Here is a 22,889-nt window from a genome sequence, read left to right as displayed (position 1 = left end):
ACTGCTATTGTTAAACTATTTGATTACAGGTATTATGAAACCTTATATTTCAGATTACAGAATCAGGACATTCTTGAGAATTTGGATCTGAGCTGGCAATAGCCATGAGAAGACTGTGGATGAATTCACCTCATTTTTGATTTCTCTGTAGTTTGATTTTACTCTTCCATGTCATTGGGAACAACATGCTCTCTGGCTTCCACTTATTTACAAACACATCCCACAACCTACAGGAAACATTTTCTCTTTGTTTGCAGCAAGATTGCTTAAACTTATAGTTTTTCAATATTTTTTAGTCTCTAAGGTCGTACTCCTTTGTCTTTATGTAGCACAAAAGAACTTCCCTCTCAGAGAAGAGAGGAAGGGTTTGGGGGAAAGTAATATTTTGTAATTATTTGAGAACTGTCTGAAAAAAAAATCAAAACACAGCAAAACAAAACAGAACCCAGTTAGTTTTGCTTGCCAGTGGAACTGGAGAATTTCTTTTAAAAAAGATTAGAATATTACTGAGCTCAGGAAATAAGCCCATTTTGTACTTTGTAATGTTCTTATAGTAGCTAATACAGTATTCTATTCTTTTTTTTACAGTATTCTATTCTTAAAGAAAATCCTAAATAAATATTTGTGAACTGATAGCTCCTTTAACTCCTTCAAATTTTGTTATTATTAATATTATCTGTCTCTAAATATTGACCATAAAATCAGTGCAGAAAGCCTTACAAATTATTTGTAATAGTGGATCATTTAAAGTTTATTCTAGCTTCCCATGCAAACAGCCTGTTTAGGTATAACCACATCCATGGGCTTATCTCTGTAGAAGAAAGACAGGCTAATTCTAAATAAACTACAATAAAGAAAAGTAGACTTATTGTCTTGTTTTTTTTCTACATTTTTTATCTATATAATTAAGGTACAGTTGGCAAAATTTGAAGAGATGAGGACTAGGCAATTCCAATATTTTAAATAGAATTATAGAACAATTAGGTAGAAAGAAAAATTTTAGTGTTTGTACCATTCTTTCTCCATACTCTAGTTGGAACTCAGGGAACATTTGGGAAACCAGAGAGCTGAGGAAATTGACAAATAGTAAAACCCCTTGTCAAGCTTGTTGGAAACAGATTAAATAAAGTAGGATAGGTTGCTACAAACTTGGGAGACAGGAGTGGTGACGTTGAATCTATAAGGCAAGGTAGTTCTCCAAATACATCTGGCCATTAATTCCAAAGAAAAATCAAGATTTTATAAAAAATACTGTACCAGATATTTTTTAGAAGTTACGTACATTTGGAAGTCCATTATAGCCATCCAAGCCCACAAGTTTTCAAATATATCATGTATGCTTTTCATAAAGATACACAAACATAACACAGAGATGCATATATTTCCAGACCACTGTCACGCTGAGGCAGTTTAGAACTAGCTACAAGCCACTTTGATGAGAGTGCTTCCTTAGGGAAACCAGCATCAGCAAGTCATTCTGCTTCTCTTCAATCCTTTCATATTTTATGTAAAATTTTAACCATATTTAATAAGGAGAGAGAATCTCTTGGTCAAGACACTCAACAATTTTCTTACCCACAGCTACAGCTATTTGGAAATGCTGATGCTTCAGTGACAGCATCACTCATGGTGATTTGTTGTCAACTTGTTACAGAGTTAAATTATTCAAGTAAATGTGACGAGTCATTTCAAAATGTCACCCTGTGCTTATGCATTTGTGTAAAGGACATAAGGAAGCAAAAATCAAAGCAAGGTGTTCTGATCAAGAGGTAGGTAAACAACCTGATACAGACTCATTAGGAACTGAAGGTTTATTTTGGATAAAGTGTTGGGCAGCTGTGTGCTTGAGTGATAGCCACTTAGAATAAATTAAAACAAATCTTAATGACCCCAAGTATGCTGTTCTAGAAAACTACCTTGTTTTGTGTCTCTTTCCATGGTCACAATCAACAATATTTTACATACTAGTACTATGGAGGAGGGAAGGAGTCTTTCAGTGTATTATTTTTACTGTTTTTACTAAGAGCTTTTAAGCTGTAATGATTTGAAATTACAATGATAAAAGGACTCTGAGAATAAAAGATAAAATACATTTTAAATTTAATCTGTGTGCTGGATAGGTAATAATTCTTTGGCATTTAGTGGTCTGCAATACACATTGTGCCTAGAGTCAGGCATCAGTTTTTTTAAACGTACATTACACTTTCTTTGTAACCTATAAGAACAAAAATTGGGGCTGGGGATTTAGCTCAGTGGCTCTGGCACCTGCCTTGCAAACACAAGGTCCCAAGTTCTATCCCTGGTACCAAAAAAAAAAAAAAAAAAAAGAACAAAAATTATACCTGTTTATGGGGTATATTGTGATATTTTGGTCTATATATACACTAAATGTATCTATCTTATAAGATAAATATTTATGACATAAATAAATCAAACATTTATCACTTCTTTATGATGAAAACACAAAAAAAGTTCTTACAGCTTTAAAAAATTTAATTAAAATTTTTCTTTGTTTTTTTGATACACAGTCTCACTGTGTAGTTCAAGCTGGTCTTGAACTCACTATGTAGCCCATGCTGGCCTCTATCTAACTCATGGCAGTCCTCCTGCCTCAGCTTCCTGAGTACTGGGATTACAGGTGTGCACCACCACACCTGTAATATATATAGCTTTTTAATATATATAGTTTATTATCATTATCTGTAGTCATTTTTCTGTGCAATAGCAGATCAGTACTTCTTGTACCTATTTAATTATAACTTAGTGCACATTGATTAACCTCTTCCCAGCCCTCCTCCGACTCTCTCAGCAGTATCTGGTAAACACCATTATACTCTTAACTTCTAGAGAAGATCATCTTTTTAATATTCTGCATATGAATGGGATAATGTGGTATTAATCTTTATGTATTTGACTTATGTTACTTAACAAAATGATCTCCACTTCTATGCATATTATTTAAATGACATTTTCTTCTTGTCTATGGATGAATAGTATTCCACTGAATATAGGTAGCATATTTTCTTTATCCATTCATCACTTGATGGACACTTACATTGTTTCTATTTCTCTGCTGTTGTAAATAAGGCTGCTATAAATACAGGAATGTAGATGTCTCATTGACATAGCAATCTCATTTCCTCTAGATATGTATCCCGTAGCAGAATTGCTGGATCATATGGTTGCTCTATATTTTTCGGAACTTTCATGATGTTTCCCATAATGGTCATACTAATTTACATTCCTTCCAGCAGAGTGCAAGGATGATTTTGCTCCACACCCTCACCAGGATTAGTTATCAGTAAGTCTTTTTGATAATGATCATTAGTACAGGAGTGAACTAACATCTTATTGTAATTTTGATTTACTTTTCCTTGATGATTAGGGATGTTGAGGACTTTTTTCAGATATTTGGTAACCTACTGTGTGTGTGCTTTCAAAAAATGTCTACTTTAGCCCATTTTAAAATCAGACTCTTTTGTTTTATTATTGAGTCTTTTACTTCCTTATATATTCTGGATATTAAATCTATGTCAGATGCATAGTTGGAAAATATGTTCTCCCATTCTGTAGGCTATTTCTTCACTTTGTTGAGTGTCTTCTGTGTTGTGTGGATATTTTTTAGTTTGATACAATCCCATTTGTCTATTTTTTATTTTGTTTTCTGAGTTTTTTTATAATGTTGTCCAAAAAAAGCTTCTTGCTCATTCCAATGTTCCACAGTGTGTTTCTATGTTTTCTTCTACTAATTTCAGAGTTTTAGATCTTCTCTCTTTTTTTTTTTTGGTACCAGAGATTGAACTCAGGTCCTTGCGCTTGCACAGCAGGCCGTGAAACCACTGAGCTAAATCCCCAGCCCTTCAGAATTTTCAATCTTACATTGAAGTCCTTAGTCCATTTTGAGCTGAATTTTGTAAGTTGTGAGAGATAGGGATCTCATTTCATTCTTCTGCATATGTATACTCTTTCAACAACATTTATTTCCCAGTGTGTGTTCCTAGCACCTTTGTTAAAATCAGTCGACAGCAGAGGTGTGGGCTTACTTCTAGACTCTATTCTATTGGTCTGCATATTTTAAAGGTCAATAGCATGCTGTTTCAATTACTACAACTTTGTAATCTTTTTTGGAGTCCAGTAGTATAATGTTCTCTTGTTTTGTTTTGTTTTGTTGAGACAGGGTATCATTATGTAGTCCAGGTTGGCCTTTAACTGGTGGGAATCCTCCTGCTTCAGCCTCCCAGGTGCTGGGAATAGTGTGTCACCACACTTGGCAAGTAGTATAAAGTATGCTTTGCTCAATATTGCTTTGATTTTTCAAGGGATTTTTGTTTCCATAGAAATTTTAAAATTATTTTCTCGAGTATGTTGAGAAATGCTATTGATATTTTGTTAGAAATTGTGTTAAATTTGTAAATCATTTTGGAGAGTAATTTGGTAATATTGATTCTTCTAATCCACAAACACAAGACATCATTTCATTGTATTTTTACCTCAATTTGTTTCATAAATATATACAGATTTCATTATTGAGATGTCTAGCTTCTTTGCTTAAATTTATTCCTAGACATTTTCTGTTATTTATTTATAGGTTTTTTTTTCTTAAATTCTTTTATAGGTACATTTTAGGTATACAATATGTTTACATTTATCCTTGGGTGCTTGTACCTGTACATGATGTATCTTAGTTCCTATTTTTTTCCCATTACCTGTGCACCCTTCACTCCTCCATCCTTCCCTATTTACATAGACTTCATTTCCATTTTTTTTCTTTTCTCATAATTTTTCCTTTGCATTCTTTCCTCACACTAGAGAAACTATTTGGTATTTCCACGTGTGACCTATTTATTTCACTTAAGAGTATGGCCTCAATATCCATCCATTTAGCTATAAATGCCTCTAGTTTCTCATTCTTTATGGCTGAGTAGTACTCCATTTTATAAAAAACCCACATCTTCTTTATCCAGTTTCCAGTTGATGGGCTCTTGGGCTGTTTACAAGCTTTAGCTATTACAAACTGTGCCACTATAAACATGGGTGCACATATATCTCTGTGGTATGATTCTTTTAATTCTTTTGGGAAGATACCCAGCAGGGGAATATCTGGGTCAAATGGAACCTCCAGCCCTTGTTCACTGAGGTATCTCCATACTGATTTCCACAGTGGTTGCACCAGTCTGCACTCCCACCAACAATGGAGAACGGTTCCTTTCTCTCCACACCCCTGCCACCATTTGTTATTGGTTGATTTCATGATAGCAGCCATTCTTTGTGGGGTGAGGTGGAATTTCAGTGTTATTTTCATCTGCATCTCTCAAATGACCAGTGATGTTGAACATTTTTTCTTATGTTTATTTGCCATTTCTACTTCTTTGAGAAATGTCTGTTCATTTCAGATGCCCATTTTTGAATTGGGTCTTTGAATTTGGGGGTTCTGATTTTTTTCAGTTCCTATATATATTCTAGATAGTAGTCCTTTGTCAGAGGTACAACTGGTAAAAATTTTCCCCATATTTGTGGGTATTTTAAGTGGGATTTCGCTCATGCATTCTATTTCACATAATTGACCATTGGCACATAGCAGTGATACTGACATTTGTATGTTGATTTTATATTCTTCAGTTTTGCTGAATTTGTTTGATAGTTCTAATAGCTTTGGGAGTGTCAAAGCCTTTGGAGTTTTCTTTATATAACATTGTATCATCTATTAACAGTGATAATTTGACTTCTTTTTCAATATAGATATCCTTTTTTTTTTCTTTCATGCCTGACTAGGAATTCCAGAACTATTTTGAATAAAAGTTGCAAAACTGAGCACACTTGTCTTATTACAGATCTTATACAGATTTTTCAACCTTTCCTCATTCACTATATTACTATGGGCTCATTATATATGGCCTTTACTATGTTAAAGAATGTTACTTTTGTACCTAATTTGTTCAGATTTCTTAGCAGGAAGGGATGTTGAATTTTATCAAATGTCTTTTCTGTATCTATGGAAAGGATAATATGGTGTTATTCTTCATTGTGTTAAGTAGGTATGTCATGTTTATTGATTTGTGTATGTTAATGCATAGGATTCCTAATATGGATCTTAATTGATAATAATAAATGATCTTTTCAGTATGGTATTGAATTCAATTTGGTAGCATTTTGTTGAGGATTTTTGCATCTATGCTCATTAAGATTATAGGCCCAATGTTTTGTGTGTGTATTTGTGTGTGTATGTTTGTGTGTGTGTGTTTATGTGTGTGTGTGTATGTGTGTGCGCACACTCTTGTCAGGTTTTGGTGTTCAGGTAAAGCTTAACTTGTACAATGTGTTTGGAACAATTTCTTCCTCTTCAGCTCTTTGGAATAATTTAAGAAAACTTGTTATCAAGTCTTAGGTGTTTTCTAGAATTCAGCAGTAAAGCCATCTTGTATAGCACTGAGATACCACCAACTCCCACAGTGCTGTGGTCTGCTGACAGCTAAGGTAGACTTCTGACCTAAATCTGCTACAATCATCCATAAGTGATGCTACTTGGGAAGAAGTCCAATAGACTGGGGATCCATATCTCCACCTGACAGTGGGGGTGTTCCTGAGGCTGCATCTGTGGGCACTGGGCTGGAGTAGGGGTCATGAGGATTTTCCCAGTGTTAGGTTTCAACAGCCCAGCCCTGAATTCCAAGGCACAGATTTATGTTTATCATCCTGCCCTCCGCTGATTCTCTGATGTCCTGCTCTACCAAGGTTGGGCTAGTGTTGGTGGAGGCGGTGCCTTGATCATGAATGCTGATGCTAAGTGCTAAGATCAGTTGTATCTCCATTTCACAACCACAAAAACCTGCACAGTACACCAGGACCACACTCTAGCTGACACGGATGTAGATTGAAACAGGAATTTGTCCTACTGGGCTGCAAGTCACTGCCTGGTGCCAGGCAGCTCTGGCCTGAGGATAGCTGTGCTGCCTGAGGAGGTTAGGGTCAGTTCACTGGCCATCACGTAAGACATTGAGCTGGTGTCCTCATGGTGGTCTCTTACTGAGTTCCAAGGGAAAATCTCGTTCTTACTTTTTGTGCCCTGCTCCCCAGTAGGTGGAGTCTTGCCAGCCCACTCTGCTGCCTCCAAGGTTCCCTGAAGGTGTTGGAAGAAGGCAACTGCTTAGCTAAAGTACTTCTATTGACTCAGTTCAGTTACTGGCCTAGGGGGAGGGATTGTGGGGCTCTGTCTAGCGCGGGGTTTCACCACAATGGCCCTGGTAATGGTTTCAATTCTGAGGCCTGTACTTGGTTTCTTCCCTATTCCTAAGTGGGAAGTGCTCTTTGGAGTAAGACGAGGGATGATATGAGCACCTCTGTTTTTCTTGATTCCCTCTTCAGTGAATATTTTGTCCCTCCTTCCCTCCCTCCCTTTCTTCCTCCCTCCCTCCCTATTTCTTCCCTCCTTCTTTCCTTCCTCCCTCCATCCCCTTTCTCTCCTTTCCTTCCTTCTTCCTTACTTCCCTCCCCTTCTTTCCTTTTTCCCTCTCTCCCTTCCTCTCTTCTTTCCTCCCCTGTCCCTCTCTCTCTCTTTCCCTTCTTTCCTTTCTTCCCCTTCTTTTCTTTTTTACTGAGTGATTGAACTTAGGACCTTTACACTAAGCCAGGTCCCCATATCTTTTTTATGTGTTTATTTTGAGAAAGAGTCTTTCTAAATCATTAAGTTGCCCAGGCTCAAATTAAATCTTCTTGCCTCATCCTCCCAAGGTGCTGATATTATAGTCATGTGATACCACTCCTGGCTCATATTTTCTTATTATTTTACTAAAACCCGGTATTGTGGCCTTTCACGTGGCTTCCTTAGCTCATGTGAAAGTAGTTTGGTGCATGAATAACTATAAAAACCAACGTGTCTGTAGGGAGACAATTGATGGAGGGTCTTATTCAACCTACATTTTACTCCACCCCCCACTCCTCAATTTTTATATTAATTTTTTTTCTGTACTTCTATGGCAAAGTCATTTCATTCTTCCTAGTCCCTACCAATGTAATTATTTTATTTATATAGACTATAGGAGCTGCTTAATGTATATTTGTTGTTCAATGTTCTATAATTACAGCATTTTTTTTTTCTTTTTTTGGTAGCAGTGATCAAACTACAGTCCTTGTGCTTGCGAGGCAGGCGGCGGCACCACCGAGCTAAATCCCTGGCCCCAATTACAGCATTTTATATTTGGATACCACTTTACAGTTTGCAAAGCACTTTAACATATCTTATTTCAAGCCTCAACTCTAACACAAATATTCTTTTCAAAATGTATTTTTAAAACTTTGTTACTCTTTGTCATGCCTCATATATGACACGTATACATTTCTCAGGCAAAGACAGATTGACAAATAATTATGTAAGCAATATCTTTTAAGCTTTGAACTCCCATTCAGTATTTCTTAGCAGTGTAAATTTCTTTTAGAAAATGATTCAGAAACATTCTATTTTCATTTTTGGGTTTTCTGACAGTGTATAACACTGATGAAACCAGTCACCACATGGATTACAAACATAAATAAGATGATGTCCTTGACTCTAGAGAGATTAAAATTCGTATGCTTGCCTCATTCCTCCTCAATTAACATTCTCAGTAGGCAATGTCATTTTTTTTTTTAATGTCGCTTTTGTTTGTTTTCTGATCTAAAGGTGTTTATTTTAGACCTTTTGGGAGGCAAGCTGAAGCCAGGCAGCTTATACTCCTTTTTTTTTTGGTACATTTGCTAGCTTTTACTCTTATTAAAAGAGTTCTTTCTGTGCGTAGAGGAAGGCACTCCTTTCATCAGATTGCCTTTTAAATGCAAAGGGTTGAGACAAATGATTTAGAACATAATCAGTGGATCTAGAGTGGGAAACAGTGTCTGAATGACATTGTCAAGTTTCTTTATCTGTTCATGGAGCACTTGAAAACTGAGAAAGAACAGCAGGTCTTCAAGAGAGAACAGAGAAAGTGTTGGCTCTAAGTGCTTTTATTACCAGAAGAGGGTATTAACATGCACAGAAATGTTAAATCTCCACGAAGAAAATCAATAAATGATACATCCAGTTGCAGCTCACTCAGCTCTGATTTAACAATCACTTGAGGATCTTATAAGGGAAGGGTTGGGAAGTACAAAATGTATTTCAATATAACCTACTGAGTGAATTAATGTTGAGTGTTAATGCATTTGAAACATTGGCAGGGAAGCCATCAGAAGACATAGAATATCGGTATCACTCCCAACATTCTTTTAAACAAAAATTATAATGTTGTTGCATGAAATTATGTTCTCCAGAACACAAATTTTTATTAAAATATATGTAATCTGGAGGCTCGAAAAGTGTCAATTCTCCCCATCAGATAAAATACTACTACTATTACTACGTGCTACTGGTACTGTACATTTTTCTTTCAAGGGTTCCAAAGCAATTTATGGGTTTAATTTAACCTTGTTGTGTAGAAATTTAAAATCTTAGCCAATATGCTTTAGAAAATCTATAAGCCTGGAAAACGACCAGACTTCACCATAGATGCAGTTTCAGCAGTTTGATAAGCTCCAATTTCCTGGTGCAAGCCCGGAACTCAGGAGGAAAATGATCAGTAAACCTAGGCAACCCATGCGTCTGAGCAGTGTCTCCAAGGAGTGCTGGTCCATGTATATAGGGACAACATTTGGAGCCCAGAACCAGTGCCTTCACATTCTTTTTCATGTCTGCCCAACTAAATCAATTTTATTTTTTTATTTTTTATTTATTTTTTGGTACTGGGGATTGAACTTAGGACCTTGCACTTGCAAGGCAGGTGCGGGGCCATTGAGCTAAAGCCCTAGCCCAGTAGACACAATTTTAACTCAGTTATTTGTTTGCAAGGTCCAGCAACCTTTTTGTACTCAGAAATTGCAGGTTTTATTTCAAAGTGAAACTGTGGGGAAGAGTAGACTCTCAAGCATTGTAACAAGGTTTAATTTTTTTAAAAGTTCTATTTAAAGCATTTTCATTTCACATCAAGAATATTATTTCGGGGTTGAGATAGCAAGCATACTAAAGAACAGTGGACTCCTTATGATATTAGGGTTTATGCAAGATAAAGCATGTTGTTGCCATGGGTACCAGTAAATAGTCCTGAGCTGAGACACTAGTTCCCACTGCCAAGATATGGGTAGGAGAAAGTGATTCCCATAGACTGTTTTCCCTAGCCTAAAAATATAGTATGACTTCTATTAAAGGGCAATTAAATAAATTCTCAGTGAATTGGCCTAAAGGAAAAGATACCTCCTTATTTTTAGAACAATTAAGCAGTGAGCCTGCTATATAATACTACTTCAAGATTATCTTTGTATACAATATTATGCTCATACTCCTCTGTGATGTCAAAGGCGCTGTTGCAACTGCAGTATGTTTTGGTACTGTTAAAAAATTGCTCGTGAAGAATCATGCATCGTGGACATAAATTACTTCTTCTTAAGTGTTACAATATAAATTTAGCACGTTGTAGTTAACTCTTTTAAAAAGTTGTTTGGTTTGTGAAATCCAAATGGTTATTTTGAACCTGACTTCTATTAGCACTGTTTTAAGCTTCTAGTCAAGAAATCCAAGATATTTCTGTTTTTCCTAGTGTTTATTATTAATGCATCAAAAGTATAATTAACTCATTCATTATAGGATGTTACATAATTTGTAAAGTAATTATGTGACCAATAATTTTTCGTGACATATTTCCCAACCCTGTGAGATTGATAGATAAGTCTAACAATGAGTGACTGGTCTGCTTTTGTATGAGGATGAATAAGGCTAACGTGCTTTCCAAAAGCTACATATATAATAAGCATTTGTTTGAGTACCAAGCTTTACAGTCAAAATATTCTTCCTACTCTACTGTGGTAGTAAGAAAACAACATTCTTGTCATGCAATAATTTTTAGAAGTTTTTTCATTATATTACCAAGACTTTTGTATTTAACTGTGACAGTTAACACAAATGCGTCATCCAAGTAGTCAGAAGATTCTATTGAGCAAAATAGAAGTTAATTAAAATCATCTATTGACTAGAGTTGAGTATCATTTGGTCCTGTAAAGGGTGTTTAGTAAAATTTGACCTACGTAAAAAGAATTAATTTTAAATTCGTTATAAATTCCACCCCAAACATGCTTTACCTTTCTACTTTGAAACTAGGTCTCTTCTTGGAAACTCCATCGTTTCTTTCTCCTCCCTTTCCCAGTGATTTCATGTGGTTTGAATGCCTTAGTAGATTTATCATTGCACAATTTAACCTACATTTTTCCATTAATTTGACAGAACTCAGGGTAGCAAAACAGGGTTGTAAAAATATTATTATCACTCCTTATGCTGCCTTCCTTTAAGGTATGCTCTTTATACTGAATATTCATTGGGCTGTTTCCAATTTTAAATAAGAGTTATTCATCAAGAGATCAACACTAACTAAAGTACATACATGTTGATTGACTCTGCCTCAGGAGTGCCGAAATACATGGTTTTCTTTCTTAAATGTCACTCTTCCCTGCAGGCTTGTTGCTCCCTGAACATCAATTTACAAAGCTGTCACTACACTTCATAAGGAGTTCATTTTTCTCACTCTTCCTGGGAGAGAGACTTCTGTTTGTTCTCACTACCAAGATCCCTAGAGCTAAATGTTTTATGTCTCTACTCAGCTTCCTCCTGTCCTACCCTTTATTCCTATAAGCCATTCTATGACCCACCACAATTTTAAATTTCTGCTTAAAGTTAGCTTCTCATGCTTGCAACCCAAGAATCCCGCTTGCTATAAAAGAGTAAAAAGTAAGTGTTATAATCAATACTGTTTCCCAATACTTTACAATAACCAAATATGTTTGTCATCAAGCATTGTTTGGTATTATATTTTCCTCAAATTACTATTGTTCCTTTACTATAATATTGTGCTCTTTATTGACCCCAGTGTTTTACATGATCTGTGTTTACCATCTCCTCTTTTTTTCAGTCAAATGAAATTCTTCCTCTCTCTTTCTCTCTGTATCTATCTCTGTGTCTCTGTCTCTGTCTTTCTCTGTGGTGCTATCTCTCTTCCTCTCTCTCTCTCCCTCCCTCCCTCCCTCCTTGTGTATCTAATCTATATTTGCATCATTTGTACCCAGATCACATCAGACTCACATACATTTGGGGGCTTCTTCTTTTAGTAATGCATCACACACTGCCAGACTTATTTAGGAGACAGGGAAAGAACTCGCTTGGTAATTTCTCTAGATCAAAGACAACAGTCTTTTAGCCTTTTCCCAGCTAGGAATCTGTTTGCTCTGCTAATTGAGCCACCAAATCACATCAGTCCTGTCCTTTGTCTTCAGTGATGAAGGTAAGAAATCCATTCTGAAGTGGTAGATGATTTCCTTTCCCTCTCCCATGTCTTCTACTAACGTAAGGCTTGGCATGACAAACTCTACTTGGCAAAAAGGTGTGTCAACATGAAAAACATATTTCTAGTAATTTTATTTATTGTTGCCTAAGGTTTAGGTCTTTTCCCTTCAAAGGAGTGTGAAAAGGTGCCTTCTTATCTCCAGAAATTGTGGGTGGTGGGATTAGTAAGCAAGAAGTAAGAATGGTGACGCTCACAACCATTGTCCCCAAAGGCTAAAGGTTAGCTCATTATCTCACCCACATTTATGAATATACAATAAACACAATTCTCTGGATGCCTAGGTAAAGTTCAGGGCCAGAAAACAAACCCCACAAGCACAATTATCTATGTCCTTTATTAATTATTTATATTTATCCTTCATCTCCTGAGCATGCTTTATAAGAAGGATAATGAGAAATTAAGGGGAAATTATTAAGTGGAAAATGTGTTACTGTTACTTGCTCTAAATAGCCTACTTATTTTCACTTTCACAGTCACCCAGGTTTGGAAACAAATTGTCCAACTGGTTCCTGGGGCTCCTGCCTGGAATCCTGCCTATCTTCTTCTTACTTTGCATCCAGTATGGGCCTAACAAAGCCCAGATGAACTTTGATCTCTCTGCTGATTTAAATATTTCAGCAGGCTAAGAGCTTGGTGGTGGTTATGCTCAGATTCCTCAGCTTGGTATATATATATTTCTTCATGATTTGACTTTTTTCAGCTCACCGTCTATCTCTGTTCCCCAGGAAATGTCCCCTTTGTTACAAATATCGAACTGCCTGTGTCCTCAAAGCCTCCAAAGGTGTCATCTTTCTATTTATGTCTTTCTTAATTTTTTTCTCTACCTAGTTAATTCTCATCTTTTAAGACAAAGTTCTTGAAGAAGAACCTCTTGGCTCTCTTAATGACAAAGGCATTTTTTCTCTGTGGCTCTGAAGCACCCCTGGCAGCTCTCTTAGCCCCTGTCCTGCTGGACTGTGTTCTGGGTCGTGGCTCTGTCTCGCACTAGGCATGGACGTCTATAAGGTAAGATTGTGTCATATTGGCTTCATATCCTCCAGCACTTAAAAGTGGGCATAGGATGTAGAAACGGATCAAATGTGCTTTTAGACTTAGAAGGAACTGATGAGTTAATAAACTAAGTCTGTAGATGGGTGTAAAGAAATATCTGGGATTTGTCCCGAAGGCAGACTTTTAATTCCTATGAGAAATTCCTCATGGATAAATATTTCCTTTTTCAATCTCACCTTCAGTCTTTCCATTCTGCCAAACCGTACCTTACAGATCCACCCTACTGCTCATAAACTCTCCTCAGGATTCAAGGTGAGGCTCATTTATCTCTGTAATAAATACCTGCTGTATGTCATGCACCCTTACTTAACCAAGTTATCGCACTTTCCTAAACCAATTAGTTCAACATTTCCATTTCTTCTAATATATTTTTCCCAATTAATTAGAAAAGAAAATAAATTTCCATTAGTACTCCTACACCTAAATATAGAACTCACCAGTCATTTCTTTTGTCTGGGGTATGGGCACCTTCACTGCTCTGAGAGGTAAAAGAAAGCTGAGAGTTTTCAGAGACCTGAGTGTGAATCCTGGTCTGTCCACTTTGTATCTGTGCCACATGGGATGTGTTACCACCCTCTTTAGGCCTCAGGCTCTTTGCCAGAAAATTGCAGATTACAGTATCTTCCAAGTGTGCTTATAGTAGGAGAAGGTGATAACTGTAATGCTTCTAATCACTACCCAACACACAGTAGAGTCTCTGTAAAGAGTAAATCAGTAGTGATTATGTAGTCTGCCAGTGGTAATATGAAGTTTCTTTCAATTGATACTTGATATGCTGAATTTCATTTGGTTTCATGTTCTTAGATCATAGAGCTTTCAATATTGTAAATAAAATTAGAGTATATGAGACAAGAATCTCTGAATTTTAGTGGTAAAAGGCTATTTTATGACAGTTAGCATTGCATAAATTGACATGAATATTGAGATCATTTAATTTGTTTGATTGGAAGTTTTTCATTATTGCCCTTCAAGTACAGATATGATTATAAACATGAAAGACAGCAGAAGATTCAGGCCTGACCTAATCATTTGTGTGATATTTTACTTTATTCTTACTTGGCACTATTTCCAGAGTTCTGTAATCTCCTGAGTACTCTATGTTCTTATTCTTGCTCATATCTAGCCAACATCATCATTTAGTGGAGTCACTTTTATGGTCTACTGAAATCAAGCCCCCGTGGTTTTCTTGAAGAGTTGTGTAGACTTCTTTTTTTCTAAGTAGACTCCATTTGCCTCCTAGATCCATTCTTTCTTTGCTATATCCTTTTCAGTGGCTGGAGATTGACCTAGAGAACAGAATCACCTGGACTTCCTTACCCCTTGGCTTTTGAATGGGATCAGGCAGTGAGAGTAACTGGGAAGATGTTGAAGGCGGAAGGAGAGGTGGATTGGTGTTAGAACCCTTGCATTCCCAGCTTATCCCCTCCTCTGGCCATGGTCCTAGCAGTAGCTGCCTTGCTTAGGGCCACCACTTCTACAGAAAGACCCACAGCCACAACTCCGTCTCTCGCTAGGTTTCATCATCCCTGATTCTTGCCCTTATCTCTATGTAGAGGAGTGATCAAGGCTTCTTTTTATTAGAGTTCCTGGGTGCCTCATATATTCTTACTCATTCCTGAAGCCTGCCTGGGCTATAAAAATTTCCTTCTTTAAATCCTTTTAATTTAGACCTTTTCTGTTAAGATGTGTCTGATTTGGTTTAGCATGTCCTCAGTGCCAAGAAAAAAAGATATTTCCTTGGGCCGGGGATTTAGCTCAGTGGTTTTGCCGCCTGCTGTGCAAGCACAGGGACCCGAGTTCGATCCCCGGTACCAAAAACAAAAACAAACAAACAAAACAAAACAACAAAATAAAGATATTTCCTTGCCAGAATTTGGCACCAGGGACTCAAAATGGGCAAGAGTGTAACTTTACTTATTAAGTTATGGAACAATATCCATAGAGATTTAAACTACTAATACAAGATCACATGATCGGTCAGGTCACTCATATATTTATGTGTAGAATGAGTCAGGCAGTAGGATTTCTCTTCCTTCACCTGTTTTTTTCTTTCTTTCTCTTCCTATCCTCTAGTGAGTGGAGCCTGTTCCAATCGCCATCTGTTTTCTCCCAGACTACTTATCATAGCCTCCCACAAGGTATATATTTTTTTGTATTGGAAATTGAACTCACAACCTTGTGTTTGCAAGGCAGGTGCGGTGCCACTGAGCTAAATCCCCAGCATCCCAGAAGGTAATATATCGTCCATCCTTGTCACCATCCAGTCCATTCTCTGCATTTGGGTCTGAATAATCTTTTAAAATACAAATCTGAGACAATTCTCTGCTTAAAACTATTTAGTAATTCCAAATTTACTTTAGGATAAAGAAAAACTATGGCTAACAAGCCCACCCTCACCAACTTTACCTATTTACCTCTTCTCTCTTTTGCGTTAACCTATATATTCTGTTTTTAGTTCTTTAAAAATGTTGTGATCCTCACACCAGAATACCTTTGCACATTCTGTTGTTTGTTTTTAAAGTTTCTTTGAATATCTTTTCATTTCTCACTTTAAGTATTAGCTCAAAATTCATTTTCTTGAAGAAGCTACTCATGAAAACCCCCAGACCTCAACTGGCCTCTAACCTCCCGTTATATGTTCTCATGACAGCCTACAATGACTCTTTATAGTATTTATCTTGGTTCTTATTAAATTTAACGTGTTTGTTGTTTCTTCATTTTCACTTCTTCATAATTAGTATGATTTCCATCACCTCACACTTTATCCTCAGTGTTAGATCCAGTGTGGTACATAAGGTAAGAACTCAATTAAACATGAACAAATAGGTGAATTTAAAAGAGCATCAGACTCTGAGAAAGCATTACACATTAGAGGATTGTGCAAATAATTTGAAGTGATGAAAACTGAGGCTGGAGAGGACCGACCCAAGAGGCAAAATCTCAAAAATGCCGTAAATACGTAATAAGAAAGATAGACTTTTCCTGAGTCCTGTAAGCACACATTATTATTGTTGTAATTATTATTATTACTGTTTTTAAATCTTGGACTTAGGCTTGTTGACTAGACGAAGAATGGGTTGTTTCAGAAAGAAGCTGTAATCAGGCAGACCAATGAAGAAGAAAATGCAATTATGTATCTCAGAGAGTAGTATTAAGAGTATCTGCTAAAGTAGTGTTTCCGAATTTAGTATGTATCATATAGTCACTGGTTCAGGTAATAAATCCCAGAGGGACTGAGAGTTCATAAAGTAGCCTTTGTCTTTACTGAGTCCTCTTTTTACCAAGTACATGCTCAAGAGCCATGGAACCAAAAGTAAGGTAGTAAGATAGTCTTGATCTAACTGAATAATTAGAAGTAGGGGATGAACAAGGGTGAATATGAAATATCAAATTTGTATTTTAAAAGATTATTCAGACCAAAATGTAGAGAATGGATTGGATGGTGACAAGGATGGATGATACAATACCTTATGGGAGGCCAGGGATTTAGCTCAGTGGCACCATACCTACCTGGCAAGAACAAGGTTGTGAGATCTATCTCTGGTAAATCAGTATTGGCTATAGTAATGAGTCTTTGCCACTAAGACAAGAAGGAGTAGCTTTCCCTATAACTTTATTATTGGAATTAGTCAATTGTATTCTCCTCATTGACTGGAGTCTGGACTCTGTGAAGTCTATCCCTATTGGTTATTGAAACATTAAAGCCAGAGTCCCTCCAAATATGCCATATTGAAAATTATAACAGAGCTTGGATTTCCCAATTCCCTGTCTATTATAAGGAACTAACACTCAGAAGTGACAAATTATATGGCATTTTAGAATGTATTTCTTACAGGGGCTAGTGCTCCATTGTCAACTTGATTTACCCTTGAAAGAGCACATATGATGTTCACTATGTTTTGTATTTTAATACTTACCCATCTGTTGACAAATCTTTAGTGATTCATGGAAGAAGTTTGGTTATTGCACTCAAATGTTGGGTAATATTAAATCTTGTGAAAGACAACTGACGAAGTGTTTGCTCATTAACTCAATTAAAAAAGATACTGCCCACACGCTCACAACCTGCTAATATTTGCTGATCTTTAATGGTATTACTGGAATTATTTTTTTAAATGTGTGGCACATTTTATATTAGTTTGACATCTGTTTGATGCTCAGTAAATGATAGTATTCTCTGGAATTTGGACTTTAATATAAAATATAACATTCAGTAATTTCCAGAACAGGAATTAAATAATGCAGTGGTCAATTTTTTGAATGTATCTAATATATCTAGTGCCATCAAAGAAGACAATTTACTCAGGTATATTTTTATGTAAAATATTAAAATGTCCCTCATTTGGGTACAAAGGGAAGACATTCTGGGATAGTTGCAACAATAGGAGTTCTGACCCAGGCACTGCCAGCCAATGCTGCGGGGATCTTGAGTTAATTAGTTAACCTTTCTGTATTTCAGTTTCCTCGTATTTAAAATGATGGGAATGACTAGCTCCTGAATATCCCTACTGGTTCTCCATTTCTGTGATTTTCTGTGATTCTGGGTCCTATCAACTAAGCATCTCTGTAGTTTTTAATAGAAATATGATTTAATCTAAGAGCATCTGTTACAGTCTGCAACATATTTTCTGAAGTCCTTGACCTTAATTTTACCATAGATGTCAAATGCTTCTTTACAGATTCTACTCTGATTTTACTGAAGGAACATCAATTATGCTTTCATTTTAAGTAGTGTCAATCGGAGTAAAAAATATGGCAGATTGGTTAACATTCCCATTAAATGACTTCTTAATTACCATTTTAAACACCACTAATGATAGTTCAGTGCGATTTTACCATTAGAAATTACATAAGCATCACTTTTGCATTTTTATTTTTATACATATTGCCAAATAAGTGTTCTTGTTAAAGGCATCATACTTTCTCCAAACAAACATGGATTCAAAAATAACTCTGTGACACATATATTGTCATATTTATTGATGAAACCTGCTCCTGTTTCATTTCTCCTAGTGAATGAATATTTTCCTACTAATAATTGTAACTATTTCTCTCATTTATCTAAAATTTGCTTCTTCCCATCGAAAATTGTATTTTTATGATTTCCTATTTGCAATAAAAGTTTGAGCTATAATGTTATAAAATTCTACCAACTTATGAATAGAAACCAATGAATATCTACCTGTGTATCCATCTATCTGTGTATTCCTTTATCAATGGAAAATACATATGATATAGGTTTTTGCAGGAATATACATCTTTACTATGTATGAGTAATATAGCTCACTGAAAGGAAAATGTTCATTTTTCTGTGGTTATTTCCTAAGTGAAAGAAAATGTTTGATTCCAAAAGGAAGAAAGGATAATAAACACACATGCACACACACACACAGATGTGGTGGCCTAACCCTCTAACTCCAGCACTTGGGAGGCTGAGGCAGGAGGATCAACACAATTTCAAGGCCAGCCTGGGCATAGTGAGTTCAAAGGCAGCCTGAACTACATAGGAAGCCCTTGTGTAAAAAAAAATTAAACAAACCGAACCAAACCAAATCAAACAACACACATGTACATAAACACAAACATACACTTACAATTTAGTCTTAGAGTACTTCAGTGCTTTGCTTCTCTGAGCCTATTTCCCGATCTTCAGATGATAACAAGGAAAGGAGAGGTCGCAATTACCTTGGGAAATAGAGTGGTGACTATTTAAGATCACAGCAGTCCAGCTCTCACCATAGATAGATACCAGTTAGTGGAGAATAATTATCAATTATGATAAATTGAAAAAGCAGAATAAAGCAACACAGAGAAGCTGCTGTGGGCTCATGCTACTCTATGATCACATGCTCTTCTGTTTTGCCTCATGGTCTTTCTGTCACAGCTAGTATGACAAATAGCAGCAAACATATTGGGATGTCTCATGTTCTCTTTCTTATTTCTATGTCTGGCCCTATACTGTTGGTCATGATTGGTCATGTTTTCAGCATCTGTGGATTTTCAGCATCTATTGATTTTCATCTTCCAATCTAATTTAGCCTTTTCAAATTAGATTTTTATGGTGGCCTTTTAAATAAGTTTGTCTTTATTCCTTCTTGGAATCCTTTGATTAGTCTGTAAGGAAAAGTTATAATGTCATTCAAATTCTTATTAAAAATATATAGTTTTAATATTTTACAAAAGATATTCAGGAATACATATTACTTTTCTCTGATCCATTTACCTTATATATTGCAGCTGTCCTCTCTGGTCCTTTATCCCAGCTCTAGCCTCAGCCTGCTGTCTGGTTACTTTGCTTGTCCACTTGGGCCTATTTTAGTGGAGCTGGTACTTGGGGAGCCCAGGTACCTCAGAGAGAGAAGTGGAGACAAATGACAGAGGGAAGAGGAGCAAAAATATCTATTTGTATTGTACTTTCCAAAAATACTAGATGCTGTTCTAAAGATGGTTTCTTATGTGCTTATTATACCCCTTTGTGGTCTGCCTAGGGCAGGAACTACCATGTTCTTGGTAGAGACATTGGGTTCCTATGGGTTAAATGACCTGCTTAAGGTCAAGAAATTTGAAAACATTTCAGGCCAATTTTAGAGTCTTATCTTCCCAATACAGCTCCAGGATTCTTTCCGCTAGTTCATTTCAGCATCTCTATTCTGGGACTACTATCAGTAGTGCCTGAACTTGTCTTCGGGAATTCCTATCACTCACTCAAAGGCTTCATAAGGTGCTTTTGACTCTGAAAAACAAGAGAAATTTTATAGCCTTGCAGTGATGACAACTACAAATGCTAGCAGCCTATTAAAATAAGCTGTACAGCTTTGGGGAAGACATGTATATCCTCACTTTCAGTTCTCAAAAGCACAGCAAAAATACTATCAGGTGTTCTACCATAGCAAACTTGAGAGGAATACTAGCAACAGGCAGTTCTCTTCTGGAACAGGTAAGTTTCATTCCATGAATCCAGGAGAAAAGGATAAGGTTTCTATGGCTCAATGCTTGTTGAGTTCATGCAGTGTAAACAGCATCATAGTAATGGTTGTGGGGAGATGAACATGTCTTCTGAGAAGTGCATGAAGAAATATGAAATTTGGATTCAAGTTGACTTATGCTTCTTGGTAGATTGTTATTGAAATGAAGTAAGGTTCAAAAGTTTTTGCATGTTGTCTTTGACATATGTTTTTATGTTGTCAGATGAATGAAATAAAAATATTCAGAAAATAACTCCTGGATTTCAATGAGAGAAAACTTTACCAGTTCACAGCAGGTAACTAATTATTTTAACAATAATCAATGATCTGTCAACATATTTTGGAAATTTTCTTTTGGTAAAGTTGGCTCCAAATCTTACATCACATTATAGTCACTTAGGAATTAAAAAAAAACAAACCAAAATATCAAGCCTGATTTCAGAGCTCCACAATCTGCATCTTGGGAGGGGTTCTGGGAATGTATATTTTTTAAGTTCACCAGGTGATTCTAACATGTGGGCACCACCGAAGGAGCCCTCTGATTTCTAACATCAATTGTCTTGGGTAACATAAGTAGAGGAGCTGCTTCTGATGGACACGGTCTCTGTGTAACAATTTTGGGGTCAGTGATGATGGCCCATTGCTCTGTGCTCTCTCCTTCCTGTCCTTTAACGTCACAGTAACATTCAGCATCAACTCTGGACTTCTCTTCCAGCTTATGTCTTCAGCAGAGACTTCCACATTGAATGAAATATCCCAGTATCTACTAAGTCTTTTGTTAGTCCTCAGTCTGAGTTCTCATTACAACTAGAGCTTTCTAAATTCCGCAACATAGTCTACCAAATCTCATTTCTAATGAAATAGCTTTAACTAAATTACTCACTTTACCCTCTATCAGATAAAAGTTAAGAACACTAAGTCATACTCTTTTCTGAATGAGCCCGCAGATTATGGGTAAGGTAGGTGTTCAGGATTATATTAAAGCACAGGCAGAGAGAAGGAACACATGCTAGTTGGAGGAGTTATCACAGAGATGACACAAGATCTCTGCCTTGAAATATAATTAAGTTATCAAGGCAAAGAATAAGGAGCATTAAAACAAAGGGGACAACTCATGCAAAGTCACATTGGCGCATCTGGAGAATAACATAGAAGTTAGAATGGACAGATCAAGACATCTTAGAGAGAAGGGGTGGATGGAGGAAAGATTTGGAAAAGAAAAGTTTGGTGTAAACCAGATTTTGATGATTTTTATATTCCATTAAGTTCTTTCGAGTTGACTCTGTAGGCAGTAAGGCAGTGTGACAGTTAATCATTGATATGTCAGCTTGACTGGATTAAGAAGAGCCTAGTCAATTAGTAAAACACACTCTAGGTGTGTCGGTGGGGTGTTCCAGAGATGACTGGCGAATTGAGGGGGGTATGACCCACCATGATTGTGAGTGGCACCCACCAAATGGGCTTGTAGTCTGGATGAAATAAGAGGGAAAGAGGAAGGAAGTTGGCATGCATTCTGAAGAGCTCTAGGCTGCCCGAGTGGACGCATCTTCTGTGATCTCCAGTTTCTTCAGCCTTCCAAAGCAGACTCCTAGCAGTGTCTCTTCAGGGAGCTTCCAGGCCTTCAGTCTTGGACTGGTGCTGTATCCTTGATCACTCTTGTTCCTTGGCTTTTGGCTTCTTGGACTGGGCAGCTACTAAACCTCCAGCTCTCAGAGAGCTATTGTAGACTCTCCTGCCTCTGATCCTGTAAGCCTATCTAACAACAAATCCTTGTGCATAATTATATATATATAATTATGATACATATTATCACATACATTATATTTATTTGATACATATGGTATGGAATACACACACATACATATATATATATATATATATATATATATATATATATATAAAATATGTGTATTCCTCTGGAGAACCTGGAGAACCCTAACCAGTACAGGCAGTAAAGGAAATTTTAAGGCAGAGAGTAATTTGGTAATACTTATTTTTTAGAAACTTATTTCTAGCAGCAGAGCTGGTAGTAGGTAAAGTAGTTCTATAAAGAGATGGACCCACCTTGAAGGAACAAGGGAGAAAATGATGAATGCTTGAGAGACTTTCGAGAATTGTAATTGACAGGATTTGCTACTTGTTGGACTTCAGTAATGGAGGGGTTTGCTCAGGAGGTGATTAAATCTGTAGTGTTGCAGGTGACTAACAGTTCACTACAAATTCATGCTTGGTGTTTGGGGGAGAGTTGTGTAATGTGAACGTACAAGAAAGCAGAGTGCAGTTAGAATGGAAAGATAAACTAATCAAAGGCAAAAGTTCAGTGCCAGAGTTTCCATTGCCAGACCTTTGCCATGTGTTATCTTCAGTAGACTTTCCATTGCCAGAGTTCAGTAGGATTATTATGGGTTTGACTGAACTATCTTCTGACTCATCCTATGTTAATTATATTTCACATGCTCTTCAATCTCTCGGAAAATAA

General features: G+C 36.6%; 1 protein-coding gene across 6 annotated transcripts in view; it reads left to right on the top strand.

Moving 5' to 3' along the window:
- LOC110347954 (uncharacterized) overlaps window positions 1-22,889 on the top strand; it is a 72,578-nt gene that overhangs the window by 23,102 nt on the left and 26,587 nt on the right. For 2 of the 6 annotated variants that reach the window (XR_015452993.1, XR_015452994.1), the window contains exons 3-4: window positions 13,224-20,382; window positions 20,634-20,706. Coding sequence is in view for 3 of the 6 variants with exons in the window: in XM_087216100.1 (XP_087072226.1) it covers window positions 20,272-20,382 (111 nt within the window). In the remaining 3 variants the exon portion in view is untranslated. Of the gene's footprint in view, window positions 1-13,223; window positions 20,383-20,633; window positions 20,707-22,889 lie in introns of those variants that run through there. The other 4 variants (XM_087216101.1, XR_015452992.1, XM_087216100.1 and 1 more) reach the window with 4 other exon arrangements.

The sequence above is a fragment of the Heterocephalus glaber genome, unplaced genomic scaffold (assembly GCF_053883595.1).
Source record: "Heterocephalus glaber isolate CG9 unplaced genomic scaffold, H.glaber_assembly_v1.0 deba00001457, whole genome shotgun sequence".
Taxonomy (NCBI): Eukaryota; Metazoa; Chordata; class Mammalia; order Rodentia; family Bathyergidae; genus Heterocephalus; species Heterocephalus glaber.
The sequence above is the reverse complement of the archived record's forward strand: the minus strand, read 5'-3'. Positions and strand labels throughout refer to the sequence as shown.